Source organism: Electrona antarctica (assembly GCF_951216825.1).
Source record: "Electrona antarctica genome assembly, contig: scaffold_846, whole genome shotgun sequence".
Taxonomy (NCBI): Eukaryota; Metazoa; Chordata; class Actinopteri; order Myctophiformes; family Myctophidae; genus Electrona; species Electrona antarctica.
In genome coordinates this window covers 15,001-33,246 of record NW_027637025.1, presented here as the reverse complement: position 1 = coordinate 33,246, position 18,246 = coordinate 15,001, and the positions used below count along the sequence as shown (strand labels likewise).

General features: G+C 45.9%; 1 protein-coding gene across 1 annotated transcript in view; it reads left to right on the top strand.

The window, feature by feature from the left end:
* Positions 1–3,860: 3,860 nt before the first annotated feature.
* LOC306919502 (LIM domain-binding protein 3-like) overlaps positions 3,861–18,246 on the top strand; it is a gene marked incomplete at its 3' end in the record, with an annotated part of 27,209 nt that continues 12,823 nt past the window's right edge. The window contains exon 1 of the mRNA XM_079532262.1: positions 3,861–4,103. Coding sequence (XP_079388388.1) covers positions 4,008–4,103 — 96 coding nt within the window. The remainder of the gene's footprint in view (positions 4,104–18,246) is intronic.

Genomic DNA, 18,246 nt, shown 5'->3' with positions numbered 1-18,246 from the left:
CTAGCCTGGTTGTTATGGGACCAGCTAAATGTGGACCCCAGGGAGACTAGCCTGGTTGTTATGGGACCAGCTAAATGTGGACCCCAGGGAGACTAGCCTGGTTGTTATGGGACCAGCTAAATGTGGACCCCAGGGAGACTAGCCTGGTTGTTATGGGACCAGCTAAATGTGGACCCCAGGGAGACTAGCCTGGTTGTTATGGGACCAGCTAAATGTGGACCCCAGGGAGACTAGCCTGGTTGTTATGGGACCAGCTAAATGTGGACCCCAGGGAGACTATAGCCTGGTTGTTATGGGACCAGCTAAATGTGGACCCCAGGGAGACTAGCCTGGTTGTTATGGGACCAGCTAAATGTGGACCCCAGGGAGACTAGCCTGGTTGTTATGGGACCAGCTAAATGTGGACCCCAGGGAGACTAGCCTGGTTGTTATGGGACCAGCTAAATGTGGACCCCAGGGAGACTAGCCTGGTTGTTATGGGACCAGCTAAATGTGGACCCCAGGGAGACTAGCCTGGTTGTTATGGGACCAGCTAAATGTGGACCCCAGGGAGACTAGCCTGGTTGTTATGGGACCAGCTAAATGTGGACCCCAGGGAGACTAGCCTGGTTGTTATGGGACCAGCTAAATGTGGACCCCAGGGAGACTAGCCTGGTTGTTATGGGACCAGCTAAATGTGGACCCCAGGGAGACTAGCCTGGTTGTTATGGGACCAGCTAAATGTGGACCCCAGGGAGACTAGCCTGGTTGTTATGGGACCAGCTAAATGTGGACCCCAGGGAGACTAGCCTGGTTGTTATGGGACCAGCTAAATGTGGACCCCAGGGAGACTAGCCTGGTTGTTATGGGACCAGCTAAATGTGGACCCCAGGGAGACTAGCCTGGTTGTTATGGGACCAGCTAAATGTGGACCCCAGGGAGACTAGCCTGGTTGTTATGGGACCAGCTAAATGTGGACCCCAGGGAGACTAGCCTGGTTGTTATGGGACCAGCTAAATGTGGACCCCAGGAATACTAGCCTGGTTGTTATGAGACCAGCTATATGTGGACCCTTTAGAACCCCACCCCACCCCCCCCCAGCTCAGGTAGAGCTTGTAGATCGCCTATTTTTCAGGGCGAGGAGATTCGCCGCGAGAGTGAAATCCTAGAGGACTTTGCGTAGTACCCTGTGGTACCCCCGTAGAACCCTGTGGTACCCCCGGTCATCCAAGTATATCGTTGTTGAAAACCCAATTATTTATTATCCAGCGTTTGAGCTACGGAACCACCATTTGCTGACATTTACTCTCAAACGCAACATACAATATAAATATTGTTGTTGTCCACAATTCCATGCTTGGTACCATTAGGAGAGATAACATGATGTTGGTACCATTAGGAGAGATAACATGATGTTGGTACCATTAGGAGAGATTACATGGTGTTGGTACCATTAGGAGAGATAACATGATGTTGGTAATATTAGGAGAGATAACATGGTGTTGGTACCATTAGGAGAGATAACATGATGTTGGTAATATTAGGAGAGATAACATGATGTTGGTACCATTAGGAGAGATTACATGGTGTTGGTACCATTAGGAGAGATAACATGGTGTTGGTACCATTAGGAGAGATAACATGGTGTTGGTACTATTAGGAGAGAGAACATGATGTTGGTACCATTAGGAGAGATTACATGGTGTTGGTACCATTAGGAGAGATAACATGATGTTGGTACCATTAGGAGAGATAACATGGTGTTGGTACCATTAGGAGAGATAACATGATGTTGGTACCATTAGGAGAGATAACATGGTGTTGGTACCATTAGGAGAGATAACATGGTATTGGTACCATTAGGAGAGATAACATGATGTTGGTACCATTAGGAGAGATAACATGATGTTGGTACCATTAGGAGAGATAACATGATGTTGGTACCATTAGGAGAGATAACATGATGTTGGTACCATTAGAGAGATAACAAGCAAACGTTGATCAAAATAACAATTCTTCTACATTCTCTAATTGTGTAACTTCTGGTAAATTAACTAATGCAGATGTTTAACAATAATGTAACTCTTGAGAGCTTCAAATGAGGGTCCATTCACCCTGGGCAAGACCTACGCTGAAAAGACTATCAGCAGAAGTGGCGGAAGTGTTGCGTGTAAGATAACTACGTCACGCGGTGCGGCTGTGTTTACTAGTCCCCACCCAATGATCATTTCAGCGGGAATACATTTTCGGGAACACAACGCTGCGATTGGTCAAAAAACGTTAACTTCCGGGGGGGGGGGGGTTACACGGCGGAAGTCCCGCCTTTCGATAGCTTCTCTGCCTTAGGTTGTGACCAGGCTCTTCTTTTTCGCAGTTAAGTGAGCCTGGGACCGAGGCTAGGGTCCATTTGGTTTAATTTTACACTGAAGAGGGATTCAATAAGGGTCCATAGCCTGGAGGGATTCAATAAGGGTCCATAGCTTGGAGGGATTCAATAAGGGTCCATAGCCTGGAGGGATTCAATAAGGGTCCATAGCCTGGAGGGATTCAATAAGGGTCCATAGCTTGGAGGGATTCAATAAGGGTCCATAGCCTGGAGGGATTCAATAAGGGTCCATAGCCTGGAGGGATTCAATAAGGGTCCATAGCCTGGAGGGATTCAATAATGGTCCATAGCCTGGAGGGATTCAATAAGGGTCCATAGCCTGGAGGGATTCAATAAGGGTCCATAGCCTGGAGGGATTCAATAAGGGTCCATAGCCTGGAGGGATTCAATAAGGGTCCATAGCTTGGAGGGATTCAATAAGGGTCCATAGCTTGGAGGGATTCAATAAGGGTCCATAGCCTGGAGGGATTCAATAAGGGTCCATAGCCTGGAGGGATTCAATAAGGGTCCATAGCCTGGAGGGATTCAATAAGGGTCCATAGCCTGGAGGGATTCAATAAGGGTCCATAGCTTGGAGGGATTCAATAAGGGTCCATAGCCTGGAGGGATTCAATAAGGGTCCATAGCCTGGAGGGATTCAATAAGGGTCCATAGCCTGGAGGGATTCAATAATGGTCCATAGCCTGGAGGGATTCAATAAGGGTCCATAGCCTGGAGGGATTCAATAAGGGTCCATAGCCTGGAGGGATTCAATAAGGGTCCATAGCCTGGAGGGATTCAATAAGGGTCCATAGCTTGGAGGGATTCAATAAGGGTCCATAGCTTGGAGGGATTCAATAAGGGTCCATAGCCTGGAGGGATTCAATAAGGGTCCATAGCCTGGAGGGATTCAATAAGGGTCCATAGCCTGGAGGGATTCAATAAGGGTCCATAGCCTGGGACCACCTGGGACCCCCCTCAAGGACCACTGATTCAATAAGGGTCCATAGCCTGGGACCACCTGGGACCCCCCTCAAGGACCACTGGATTCAATAAGGGTCCATAGCCTGGAGGGATTCAATAAGGGTCCATAGCCTGGGACCACCTGGGACCCCCCTCAAGGACCACTGGTTGAGAAACCAGTTCAGTAACTGTCCATCTTTTTATTCACCCATTTAGAGCTGAGTTCGATGCAGATCTACAAGCTCGTGGCGCGGCATTACGAGCTTGTAGATCTGCTGGGGGACCCCCCCCCCCCCGCGGCATTACGAGCTTGTAGATCTGCTGGGGGACCCCCCCCCCCCGCGGCATTACGAGCTTGTAGATCTGCTATTTTTCAACAGCTAAAGTATAACATAATGATTAAAACACCAAAAGGGGTTCCCGCCCTGAATGGGATAAACTCATTAACATTGTGTTGTGTTTTCCCCTTGCAGAGGCTGGTCTTCCTGTCCGTCCATCCTTCCCTCCATCCCTCCGTCCATCCATCCATCCCTCCGTCCATCTTTTCCGAGGACATTAGTAGACAGCGGTGTCCGTGTTCTTTATCGCTTCTGTTTTCATTTGAAGAAAGAGCTTCTTTTGGAGACGAAGGAGGATTCTTCGTTGGAGACACTTTGAAGAAGCAGCTGTTGTCATTTTTGTTTTTTGATCGGGCATCAGGATGAGCGCCTACACCATCTCTCTGCAGGGTCCTGCTCCCTGGGGCTTCCGTCTGCAAGGAGGGAAGGACTTCAACATGCCCCTGACCATCTCTAGGGTGAGTGACCCCTGACCCCTAACCCCTAACACTGACCCTAACCCTAACCCAAGGAGGGAAGGACTTCAACATGCCCCTGACCATCTCTAGGGTGAGTGACCCCTAACCCCTAACACTGACCCTAACCCTAACCCAAGGAGGGAAGGACTTCAACATGCCCCTGACCATCTCTAGGATGAGTGACCTCTGACCCCTAACCCTGACTGGGTGTCTCTTAGAGTATATATTAATAGAGACGGCACCCGAGTTCTCCTCCATCCACTTGCATTAAGTTGCTCTAAAGCGCATGAGGCGATTTCACTCCTCCTTCCGGGTAGGAACAGAGTGCATTCTGGGATGGATTGGGCCAAATCGTGAACGTGCTGGCCGTTGACTATCATTGCACGCGTTCACGTATGAAACAGCGTTCACGTATGAAACAGCGTTCACGTATGGAACAGCGTTCACGTATGAAACAGCGTTCACGTATGAAACAGCGTTCACGTGTCATCATGAACGCACAATGACAGTCAACCGACCAGAATTGACCCAGCGCTGCAATACCAAATTCGGCCACTATGTCCATTTGGCCTCAGGGTTTCCTCCGGGTGCCGTCTCTATTCATATATACTCTAAGGGGTGTCTTTGGTACGACCCTGCCGGGGATCGAACCTTCGACACTCTACTGAACGATGAGTTAACAGCCATCGTACTCAACGCTAACCGTGACCCGGTCTGTCCTCGGTCTGTCCTCGGTCTGTCCTCGGTCTGTGACTATGAATCTATCTTCCATGGTAGTCTTAACACTTTGATTGCTACAAGATCTCAACAGGCGTATTTTGATGTTGCTACCGTTTAACATTGCACAAAGGCCTTGTTCGGGGGCCCACAGCAAAATGTTCTCTTATAGCGAGAATCACACGCATACATCAAAAGAAAGCACATTTTGATTTTACCATGTTCCATTCTGGAGATATTGACCTTTTTGCAACACCTGCATTTGCCTGGAAGTGGTTATCTTGAACAGCGAGCAGAGTTATGGATGGTTTAAAGTCAGAGACATTGACAGGCAGATATAAAATTTAACCCAATAAATATCCTATACATCCTATACACCGAATGAAAGCCCTGAATGTGTACTTTTACGAGGAAAAGAGTAAACATTGATCCCATGTACAGTTAGACAGTAATTGGTTATTGAATGCAGCTTGTGCCCACCAGATAACTTCAGAGAAGACATGGACGTGAACTCCTCAATATTCACAAAATAAGGCCTATAGCGACATATAAATACTATATACCGTATGAAACAGAAGACTCTCTGCTTTCATAAGAAAAAAACTTCTACTGTAGTAATAATAAATATCACACCCATGTGAAGTGAGTGGTGCAACTTACTAAAACTACAACATGACGTCACTGAGCCGCGGTGGTTCAGTGGTTCAAAATCACACCCCTGTGAAGTGAGCGGTGCAACTGTTCTCTACAGTTGTGCGGTGCAATGGTAGAGAACAGTTGCACCGCTCACTTCACAGGGGTGTGATTTTTATTATTACAGTAGAAGTTTACAGACCAAACTGTAAATAAAAGGTTTACATGACTTTCTGCCTCAGTCCGTATATAGCGAGCTGTAGTGAATAAGTACAGAACAGTTGCAACGCTCACTTCACAGGGGTGTGATTTTTATTATTACAGTAGAAGTTTACAGACCAAACTGTAAATAAAAGGTTTACATGACTTTCTGCCTCAGTCCGTATATAGCGAGCTGTATTGAATAAGCAGAGAACAGAATATGGGACAGAGTTGCACCACTCACTTCACATGGGTGTGATTTTTATTATTACTACAGTAGAAGTTTTTTTCTTATGAAAGCAGAGAGTCTTCTGTTTCATACGGTATATAGTATTTATATGTCGCTATAGGCCTTATTTTGTGAATATTGAGTTCGGGTCCATGTCTTCTCTGCAGTTATATCTGGTGGGCGCAATGTGCAATGTAACCAATTTATGACAAACTGTACATGGGATCAATGTTTACTCTTTTCCTCGTAAAAGTACACATTCAGGGTTTTCATTCGGTGTATAGGATGTATAGCATATTTATTGTGTTTATTGTTATATCTGCCTGTCAATGTCTGACTATAAACCTTCATAACTCTGCTTTTAGATGATGATGATGATTGCCTCATCGTCTTGATCGCAAAACATTGGGGGGGGGGGTTCATGGGCACATTGGGCAGCAAAAGTCTTGATCCGTACGGCTATAAAAAGTCCCATTCAACCGTTCGGTTCAGAACTATAGTATAACGGTGAGACGCGTTGTCATCAGCTGATTTTGTTTTTCAAGCTAGTATAGGGAAACATGCCTGGGCATGCACGTTGGGGGCGATGGAGAAAAAAAAGCTTCGGATCACAACACCACGGTTTAGGACGCGTAAAAGTTCGTTATACATTACACCCGGGTCGATTACGTCCCCGATGCGTTCATTGCGGTCTTATCACTACAATTATAATGAATAAAAAAGCGTTACAACCACACGTCCGAGCGATCTCCGATTATGACGGCTCTGCATGGCGATACGTGATCCACCAACGGTAGACTGTCTTTTGTCATGGCGGCCCCTCTCGATACTGTAGTTCGTTTGTTAGTTCGTAGTATTGTAGGCTCGGGGATCGTTTGGTCGCTACAGTATGAAGAAGGAAACATGCATCTGTCCATGTGTGTTGCAGACGTTATGCAATGCAATGCCGATCGGATCCGGTGCATATGTGTTTAGGCAGCGTTCCGTTGATTATGTTTTTTTCCGAGAGACAGAGCCAGGACAGAGCCCCCATCTCGCAAGATCCTCCTTCTGGAGAAACAGGAGGGGAGGGGGGAATCGAGTACTATAGTGTTGGGTAAAAGCCAATAGGTGGAGGAAAGCCTGGTGAGGCGAGGTTAGGTGAAATTTGATTATTTTCACACACCGACTAGATCGGCATGGGCGCGTCCATTTTACAATGGCTTCTACACGTAAAGCGGCCCGACCTCCTGTTTTCAGGAGTGGAGGGTTTTTTTTTTTTTTTTTTTTTCTGATCACGTGAGCGGGACTAAGCAGCAATGATAGGGTGATGGTTCTTCATTGTCCGGGTGGGTAAAAAGATGAATGAAAGTATGCTATAAAAAAGTGATTGAAACGTATTGATACGTGATTCGCACCCGACGTTTGATTAATTGATAACGTATTGATACGCGATTCGCGTCGGCTGTGTTAACAATGACTAGACCTTGCCTACTTGGGAACGATGCAAGTTAAGAACCTAGTATGCAATAGCCGTTGCATACTATACCCATTCTGTGTCCCTTTTTTCTCCATATATGAGATCTGTCTGTCTGTCTGTCTGTCAGGTGTGGGGTTGGCATGGCGATCAATTGGCTGAGGCAGAGGTTGGGACTTGTACAGGTGTGGGCACTTAGGATCATGCCAGTGGACTTAGGTCTGGCAGAGCCATAACTGTTTTTTCTATAATGGGTTTGTACAGGACGGAAGGGGGCGGGGCAGATACAATTAATATCAGATATCTAAACACTGTCTGTGATGTTCACTGTCTGTGATGTTCACTGTCTGTGTTGTTCACTGTCTGTGATGTTCACTGTCTGTGATGTTCACTGTCTGTGATGTTCACTGTCTGTGATGTTCACTGTCTGTGATGTTCACTGTCTGTGATGTTCACTGTCTGTGATGTTCGTGTAAACCTGAGTAACGATAAAATGACAGTGAAATATCCCTTTAACACTTACTAATGTTCACCCCATTTGTTAACAGTGTGTGTGTGTGTGTGTGTGTGTGTGTGTGTGTGTGTGTGTGTGTGTGTGTGTGTGTGTGTGCGTGTGCGTGTGCGTGCGTGCGTGCGTGCGTGCGTTGGTTCAGCTGCTTGCTGGTTGCTCGGTCCAGAGATCATCATTGTCAGACTGATTTTAAAATAGATGCTTGTTTTCTGAAGACTTGCAGCTGTAGTTGTGTCTGTAGTTGTGTCGGTAGTTGTGTCGGTAGTTGTGTCTGTAGTTGTGTCTGTAGTTGTGTCTGTAGTTGTGTCGGTAGTTGTGTCTGTAGTTGTGTCTATGGTTGTGTCTGTAGTTGTGTCTGTAGTTGTGTCTGTAGTTGTGTCTGTAGTTGTGTCGGTAGTTGTGTCGGTAGTTGTGTCTGTAGTTGTGTCTGTAGTTGTGTCTGTAGTTGTGTCTGTAGTTGTGTCTGTAGTTGTGTCTGTAGTTGTGTCTGTAGTTGTGTCTGTAGTTAGTTGTGTCTGTAGTTGTGTCTGTAGTTGTGTCTGTAGTTGTGTCTGTAGTTGTGTCTGTAGTTGTGTCTGTAGTTAGTTGTGTCTGTAGTTGTGTCTGTAGTTGTGTCTGTAGTTGTGTCTGTAGTTGTGTCTGTAGTTGTGTCTTTAGTTGTGTCTGTAGTTGTGTCTGTAGTTGTGTCTGTAGTTGTGTCTGTAGTTGTGTCTGTAGTTGTGTCTGTAGTTGTGTCTACTTGACCAACAGCTATGGTGTCTGTTGACATAATTGTCATTATGATTCTGATCTATCCACCTTTTTCCCGCCAAGGCACTGTGCTTTGCTTCCTTCAGGCCGCGTTGCCATGTCTGCTTATTATAAGCAACCTTTGACTTGTTTTTTTCACGTGCAAATAAATTATTGGTAGTTGCTGTTTTTTGGGGCTTGATTCTAAAGTGTACAGTAGTTGCTTATTTGGGCTTGCTTCCACATTTCTTCACATCAAGGAACCCCAGATTAATGCCCACGGACATCCATCTGAACATATTTTGTGCATTTTTTTATTAAAATGTTTTTTAATTTATTATCAATGTGTCTTTAAATAACAGATGTACAACCTCACAATGTGTCGCTGTGAGCTTGTAGATCTGCTATTTTCATTTGTGGTTGTTTTCATAGACCTGGCCACTTGTTTCTCTTGCAAAACTGGCAACGCAGCAAGAGAAAGAGGAACTTATGCACACACAAACACAAAGACTTCTGGGTTACAGGAAAAAGGTAAATATATTATGTGCTACGTATCGATCAACAACACGCAAGCTTGTTGATCAGCGTCAGTGATCAACACGGATATCTGATCAGATATCTTCACTGTCTTTGAAAACTTGGCTAATGACTCGCTTAAAGCTGCTATAAGCAATAATATTGTCAACATTTTAATAACCTTTCTTTTTTATTTTTTTGTTGTGTTTGGGAGAGCGCTGAGTCTCTTACCACCGCGGCTCAGTGACATCATGTTGTAGTTTTAGTAAAAACAGAGATGTGTTTGGGTGAGCGGTGAGTCTCTTACCACCGCGGCTCAGTGACGTCATGTTGTAGTTTTAGTAAAAACAGAGAGGTGTGTTTGGGTGAGCAGTGAGTCTCTTACCACCGAGGCTCAGTGACGTCATGTTGTAGTTTTAGTAAAAACAGAGAGATGTGTTTGGGTGAGCGGTGAGTCTCTGTCTCTGTCTCTCTCTCTCTGTCTCTCTCTCTCTCTCTCTCTGTCTCTGTCTCTCTCTCTCTCTCTCTGCCTCTGCCTCTGTCTCTGTCTCTGTCTCTCTCTGTCTCTCTCTGTCTCTCTCTGTCTCTCTCTGTCTCTGTCTCTCTCTGTCTCTCTCTGTCTCTCTCTGTCTCTGTCTCTGTCTCTCTCTCTCTGTCTCTCTGTCTCTGTCTGTCTCTCTGTCTCTGTCTCTGTCTCTCTCTGTCTCTGTCTCTGTCTCTGTCTCTGTCTCTGTCTCTGTCTCTGTCTCTGTCTCTCTCTGTCTCTGTCTCTCTCTGTCTCTGTCTCTGTCTCTGTCTCTGTCTCTGTCTCTGTCTCTGTCTCTCTCTGTCTCTGTCTCTCTCTGTCTCTGTCTCTGTCTCTGTCTCTGTCTCTGTCTCTCTCTGTCTCTGTCTCTGTCTCTGTATCTGTCTCTGTCTCTGTCTCTGTCTCTGTCTCTGTCTCTCTCTGTCTCTGTCTCTGTCTCTGTCTCTGTCTCTGTCTCTGTCTCTGTCTCTGTCTCTCTCTCTCTCTCTCTCTCTCACTGTCTCTGTCTCTGTCTCTGTCTCTCTCGGTCTCTCTCTCTCTCTCTCTGTCTCTGTCTCTGTCTCTGTATCTCTCTGTCTCTGTCTCTGTCTCTCTCTCTCTCGGTCTCTCTCTCTCTGTCTCTGTCTCTGTCTCTGTCTCTCTCTGTCTCTGTCTCTGTCTCTCTCTCTCTCGGTCTCTCTCTCTCTGTCTCTGTCTCTGTCTCTGTATCTCTGTCTCTGTCTCTCTCTCTCTCTCTCTCTGTCTCTGTCTCTCTGTCTATCTGTCTGTCTCTGTCTCTGTCTCTGTCTCTGTCTCTGTCTCTGTCTCTGTCTCTGTCTCTCTCTCTCTCTCTCTCTCTCTCTCTCTCTCTCTGTCTCTGTCTCTGTCTCTATCTCTCTATCTGTCTCTCTGTCTCTGTCTCTGTCTCTGTCTCTCTCTCTCTCTCTCTCTCTCTCTCTCTCTGTCTCTGTCTCTGTCTCTGTCTAATTGATGATATGCACACGACGGCAGCCATCTTGTCAGCTACCTAGGTGCAACTTCCCATAGGCAGCCCATTCATCCAAACAGAAAAGTCCCCTCTGATTGTATTCAACAACGTCAAACTCACCAACATTGCAGCTGTACGGAAAGCTTGAATTATCCTCTTTCAATCTGTAAAGTTTTTGTTTCATAAAAATCCACCGTAGACATGTTATGACCTACTTTGTGTCAAAAAAAGGTGATTACCTTCATTCAGAAAGTATAGTGCGTGTGTGCGTGCGTGCGTGCGTGCGTGCGTGCGTGCGTGGGTGCCTGCGTGGGTGCCTGCGTGCGTGGGTGCGTGCGTGCGTGGGTGCCTGCGTGCGTGCGTGCGTGGGTGCGTGGGTGCCTGCGTGCGTGGGTGCGTGGGTGCGTGGGTGCCTGCGTGCGTGGGTGCGTGCGCTGCAGTGCAGTGACATTTCCCAGACAGTGTGTGACATTAGACAGCAGCGTGACGCGCCCCAACACGTACAGATTGCAAAATGAAATGTCAATGAAAAATAAACACCAATGAATTTTTTTATGAACACAGAGGATGGTACATTTATTCCATCCTCTGTACCAGAGTACAGAGGATAGTACATTTATCCTCTGTACCAGAATACAGAGGATAGTACATTTATCCTCTGTACCAGAGTATGTGAATGATGTACTCCTGATGTAAATTTGTCCTGAAACCCTGAAAGAAAATAATGAGACCGGCCATCAGTTTAAGAAGACGTTATCAGGAGCAGCAGGAGTTGTTCTGGAGGTGTGGGGGTATCAGGAGTTAGTTTAAGGTAGCCTGGAACTCACCTACCCTTTTTATGGCATAGTTTCTCCCGGCAGGATCCGCCGGGAGAAACTATGCGCAGCTGCACGACATGAGACTAATGACTTAGAGCGACAGAGAGAGAGAGGAGTGTGTGTGTGTACATGTGTGCGTGTGTGTGTCAATTTAACAAAGGTGCAGACGATCAGAAATCAGCAGAGAGTGAGAGATGTTTGCGCTGCTCTATGGGGGGGGGGGGGGGGCTGCTCTATGGGGGGGGGGGGCTACTCTATGGGGGGGGGGGGGGGGGGGGGGGCTGCTCTATGCAGAATTGAAGTGGACTCGGACCCAGACTTTCTTTTTCTCCCTGGAAATAAAAACGTCTGGGTTTCCGAGGCTAGTTTAAGGTGACGTAAGGCCATCAGGAGCAGGAGTTGTTCAGGAGGTGTGAAGGTGAAACAGAACAGACTGCAGGCCCAGATTTGAACCCATGACTTTGTGTTGCAAAACTGAGCTAGCTCTACCTACTGAGCTAACAAGAGCTCTACCTACTGAGCTAACAAGCAAAATCATTCAGTGTTTTTGTAGCAAGTTGCACAAGGATAACTAAAGGTGGGTATAAAGATTTATGAATTGACTGCGTATAAACCAGAAATTATACCAGATTCGGATGAGGAACTCAATGAGTGAAAACCAATGAAATTAGTCTGAAACAGGGATTAAATGTTAACTGAAAAATTATTATTAAACTTCAGAGAAAATAAACAGCTTTGAACAATCATGAAAAACAAACAAATGGGGCCCACTTTAAGTTGTTGACTTGAAAAGTCCCAGTTCAGTTCCTATTGATGATATTCACACGGCTGCCATCTTGCCAGCAAGGTGATACCTAGGTGACACTTCCCATAGACAGCCCATTCATCCAAACAGAAAAGTCCTCTCTAATTATATTAAACACCGTCAAAATCACCAACATTGCAGCTGTACGGAAAGGTTGAATTATCCTCTTTCAATCTGAAAGTTTTGTTTAATAAAAATCCACCAGACATTTTATGAGCTACTTCCTGTCAAGAAATTCCTTGCAGATGATTATTTTCTAAGTATCAGAGTTTGGAAGCGCTCGTTATCAGTAAAGCAACCTCCTGCTGCCTCCTGCATTATGTGCACATTCAAAACAGGTGGTACGCATGGCTGTTGAGTGATTGTCAACGAGCGCTTCCAAACTCCAGCACTTAGAAAAACATCTGCAAGGAATTTCTTGACAGGAAGTAGCTCATACAATGTCTACGGTGGATTTTTATGAAACAAACACTTTACAGATTGAAAGAGGATAATTCAAGCTTTCCCTACAGCTGCAATGTTGGTGATTTTGATGTTGTTTAATATAATTAGAGGACTTTTCTGTTTGGATGAATGGGCTGTCTATGGGAAGTGTCACCTAGGCTGCGGTCTGAATAAAGAGAATTCAGTTCAGGGAAAGCAGTCTCTTTCTCCAATTTGGAGAACCAGATTACCACATTTGTGGGTGAAGGGGGGGTTCAGAGTTCCGGGTCGGCTCGCCAGGTCTGGGTACCATCCGGTACCAGAACCATCCATGCAAGGGAATCCTTTCAGGACACAAAAAACCTGAACTGAAAGGCCAGGTGTCCAAATCAGTCTTTGTTTCAAAATCACTGTTGTACAACATCAAATAATCTATCAATTCATGAGTAAAGAACCTGATTTGATCAGGATCAAGTTCTTTATACATGTTTCCCACTAAACAAATCAGTTTCTAGCATTGTTACGGCCCTTTAAACTTGGCTCAACCAAGGGCTAACATAAAAGGACACAAAGTCAGATCAAAAGTTTACAAAGATATTACACATTTATTTAAAATCCTGCATTGCAAAACAGGGACTGATGGACAAGAATACTTATGACCAGCCCATCTGAAACTTATAACAGCAACAAAAAGGGAACACAACTGTTCAGTTTGGGTGTTTGGGAGACAATGAGCTGCTGGCCACAGGTCCTCTTATATAGCCTGCAACTAATCAAGAACAGCTGACACAGGGTGTGGCAGCCAGAACTCTCAGGTGATTGACAGGTGAGGCACTTTAGACCAGCAGATGTCAGCAAAGCCACAGGCACTACAACAGAACAAAGTAAAGACAGAATTTCACAAAACGGCAATTTTCATTGGCTCATAAAACCTTCCAAAGTTCCAAAGTTCACGTGTAGATGTTTTCGTGCATTTTGATCAAAGATCCTGGGAGGAGATGCATTTGAATTGATTTTCATATAATTCAAAATGGCGGGTGATCTAGAGGTCAGAGGTCAAAAGTAACAGCACGGAACTTGTTCGGCATGAGGAGACGCATATGTGTGTCGAGGTTTCATTGCCGACGGTCAAACGGTTCATGAGCTATGCGTGGTCAAAGTTTGCATTTTCAATATAGCGCCACCCTTTGGCCAATGGTTGTGGGCTTCGCATCCTCACCGTTTGGCATGGCCCTCTACCATATGTCCAAATTTCGCGAAAACCGACTGCACGGTTCAGCCAGAACTGCTATTTTTGGCGGAAGAAAATACACTACAAATCCAATAAAGGACCAAGTCCTTTCAGGACTGCTTGGTCCTTTAATAATAATAGAGAGGAGGTAACAACAGCTCAGTGGATGAATGTAGCTGTGTGTGTGTGTGTGTGTGTGTGTGTGTGTGTGTGTGTGTGTGTGTGTGTGTGTGTGTGTGTGTGTGTGTGTGTGTGTGTGTGTGTGTGTGTGTGTGTGTGTGTGTGTGTGTGTGCGCCTGACTCGACAGCACAATGGCATGACGCGTAGCTCACAGAAATCCTCAATTCTCATTGTCACACACACACTCACGCACACATGCATTCGCACACACACACACACACACACACACACACACACACACACACACACACACACACACACACACACACACCTTTTCTTAACGTGACAGATACGCCTGGTTTACACTGGGGGGGGAGGGGGCAGTGTGTGTACCCCATAGCGATGATTTCATTGGCCGAGCAGTGTGTGTACCCCATAGAGATGAATTGATTGGCCGAGCAGTGTGTGTACCCCATAGAGATGATTTGATTGGCCGAGCAGTGTGTGTACCCCATAGAGATGATTTGATTGGCCGAGCAGTGTGTGTACCCCATAGAGATGATTTGATTGGCCGAGCAGTGTGTGTACCCCATAGAGATGATTTGATCGGCTGAGCAATGAGGGTAAAAAGTGAGGACGGAAATTGTGAACTATAGCCCATAGCCCTGTGGGCCATAGCCCTGCCCATTGAGACAAAGCGGGGTGCTATGGGCTATAGTTCCACACATTGGAACTATCCCATTGAGACAAAGCGGGGTGCTATGGGCTATAGTTCCAAACACTGGAACTATCCCATTGAGACAAAGCGGGGTGCTATGGGCTATAGTTCCAAACACTGGAACTATCCCATTGAGACAAAGCGGGGTGCTATGGGCTATAGTTCCAAACACTGGAACTATCCCATTGAGACAAAGCGGGGTGCTATGGGCTATAGTTCCACACATTGGAACTATCCCATTGAGACAAAGCGGGGTGCTGTGGGCTATAGTTCCACACATTGGAACTATCCCATTGAGACAAAGCGGGGTGCTATGGGCTATAGTTCCAAACACTGGAACTATCCCATTGAGACAAAGCGGGGTGCTATGGGCTATAGTTCCAAACACTGGAACTATCCCATTGAGACAAAGCGGGGTGCTATGGGCTATAGTTCCAAACACTGGAACTATCCCATTGAGACAAAGCGGGGTGCTATGGGCTATAGTTCCACACATTGGAACTATCCCATTGAGACAAAGCGGGGTGCTATGGGCTATAGTTCCAAACACTGGAACTATCCCATTGAGACAAAGCGGGGTGCTATGGGCTATAGTTCCAAACACTGGAACTATCCCATTGAGACAAAGCGGGGTGCTATGGGCTATAGTTCCAAACACTGGAACTATCCCATTGAGACAAAGCGGGGTGCTATGGGCTATAGTTCCACACATTGGAACTATCCCATTGAGACAAAGCGGGGTGCTATGGGCTATAGTTCCACACACTGGAACTATCCCATTGAGACAAAGCGGGGTGCCTATGGGCTATAGTTCCACACATTGGAACTATCCCATTGAGACAAAGCGGGTGCCTATGGGCTATAGTTCCACACATTGGAACTATCCCATTGAGACAAAGCGGGGTGCTATGGGCTATAGTTCCACACATTGGAACTATCCCATTGAGACAAAGCGGGGTGCTATGGGCTATAGTTCCAAACACTGGAACTATCCCATTGAGACAAAGCGGGGTGCTGTGGGCTATAGTTCCACACATTGGAACTATCCCATTGAGACAAAGCGGGGTGCCTATGGGCTATAGTTCCACACATTAGAACTATCCCATTGAGACAAAGCGGGGTGCCTATGGGCTATAGTTCCACACATTAGAACTATCCCATTGAGACAAAGCGGGGTGCTATGGGCTATAGTTGCACACATTGGAACTATCCCATTGAGACAAAGCGGGGTGCTATGGGCTATAGTTCCAAACACTGGAACTATCCCATTGAGACAAAGCGGGGTGCCTATGGGCTATAGTTCCACACATTGGAACTATCCCATTGAGACAAAGCGGGGTGCTATGGGCTATAGTTCCACACATTGGAACTATCCCATTGAGACAAAGCGGGGTGCTGTGGGCTATAGTTCCACACATTTGGAACTATCCCATTGAGACAAAGCAGGGTGCTATGGGCTATAGTTCCACACATTGGAACTATCCCATTGAGACAAAGCGGGGTGCTGTGGGCTATAGTTCCACACATTGGAACTATCCCATTGAGATAGAATGAGCACTTCCTCATTCCATTGTTACAATGGGAGTCAACGCTAGTGTCGCCACTCTTTAACTAGATACTCTGATACGAGCGCCCCTCACTTCATATATAAATATACCATAACATATATTTTTTTAACCCTGTGTTTTTTCACCTGGTGCCAGAAGTAATCCTGTAATCCTGGTCTCTGCTCTCCCTCTGCCAACCTGGGGAGAACCCCGAGCTGAGCTCATGCTTCCAGACATGGAGGGAGGATCAAATGTTGAGATATGTTATCCCACACCAACGAACCCCCCTGCACCCCCCCCCCCCCCCCCCCTGCTCATGACTGAATGACATGACACATTTTAAACCCCCAACGCACGCACGCACGCACGCACGCATGCACGGACGCACGGACGCACTGTCACTGCTTTTAGTCTGTCTGTTTTCACAGCATGCTTTTTTGGGGGGGGGGGGGGGGTAGCAGTGGGTGGGAGGGGGTAGCAGCAGTCACAGTCAGTCAGTTCTCAGTTAACAGCTGACAAGAAGCTACAGCCATCTGTGTGTGTGTGTGTGTGCGTGTGCGTGTGCGTGTGCGTGTGCGTGTGCGTGTGCGTGTGCGTGTGTTTTGTTTGATTGAATAATTTATTAGATGTAAGTGTAAAAACTACGCCGTGATCAGAAATGGTAAAAACTGCTCCTAATGGGTTTGTTTCAGACACTTTTCATTTATCAGACGCTCTTAATCCAGAGCGATTTACATTAAGCAAGAACAAAAAACATGACAATACATCACATACATAAAAAGTAGTTATGTAAGTGCTACGGGCTAAGATGGAGTCTGAAGAGGTGGGTTTTCAGACTACGGTGGAAGATTGGGAGTGAGTCTGTAGTTCTGACTGCAATGGGAAGTTCATTCAATAGTTTAGATTGGGAGTGAGTCTGTAGTTCTGACTGCAATGGGAAGTTCATTCTATAGTTTAGATTAGGAGTGAGTCTGTAGTTCTGACTGCAATGGGAAGTTCATTCCATAGTTTAGATTGGGAGTGAGTCTGTAGTTCTGACTGTAATGGGAAGTTCATTCTATAGTTTAGATTAGGAGTGAGTCTGTAGTTCTGACTGCAATGGGAAGTTCATTCCATAGTTTAGATTGGGAGTGAGTCTGTAGTTCTGACTGCAATGGGAAGTTCATTCTATAGTTTAGATTAGGAGTGAGTCTGTAGTTCTGACTGCAATGGGAAGTTCATTCCATAGTTTAGATTGGGAGTGAGTCTGTAGTTCTGACTGCAATGGGAAGTTCATTCTATAGTTTAGATTAGGAGTGAGTCTGTAGTTCTGACTGCAATGGGAAGTTCATTCCATAGTTTAGATTGGGAGTGAGTCTGTAGTTCTGACTGCAATGGGAAGTTCATTCCATAGTTTAGATTGGGAGTGAGTCTGTAGTTCTGATTGTAATGGGAAGTTCATTCCATAGTTTAGATTGGGAGTGAGTCTGTAGTTCTGACTGCAATGGGAAGTTCATTCCATAGTTTAGATTGGGAGTGAGTCTGTAGTTCTGACTGTAATGGGAAGTTCATTCCATAGTTTAGATTGGGAGTGAGTCTGTAGTTCTGACTGCAATGGGAAGTTCATTCCATAGTTTAGATTGGGAGTGAGTCTGTAGTTCTGATTGTAATGGGAAGTTCATTCCATAGTTTAGATTGGGAGTGAGTCTGTAGTTCTGACTGCAATGGGAAGTTCATTCCATAGTTTAGATTGGGAGTGAGTCTGTAGTTCTGACTGCAATGGGAAGTTCATTCCATAGTTTAGATTGGGAGTGAGTCGGTAGTTCTGACTGCAATGGGAAGTTCATTCCATAGTTTAGATTGGGAGTGAGTCTGTAGTTCTGACTGCAATGGGAAGTTCATTCCATAGTTTAGATTGGGAGTGAGTCTGTAGTTCTGACTGCAATGGGAAGTTCATTCCATAGTTTAGATTGGGAGTGAGTCTGTAGTTCTGACTGCAATGGGAAGTTCATTCCA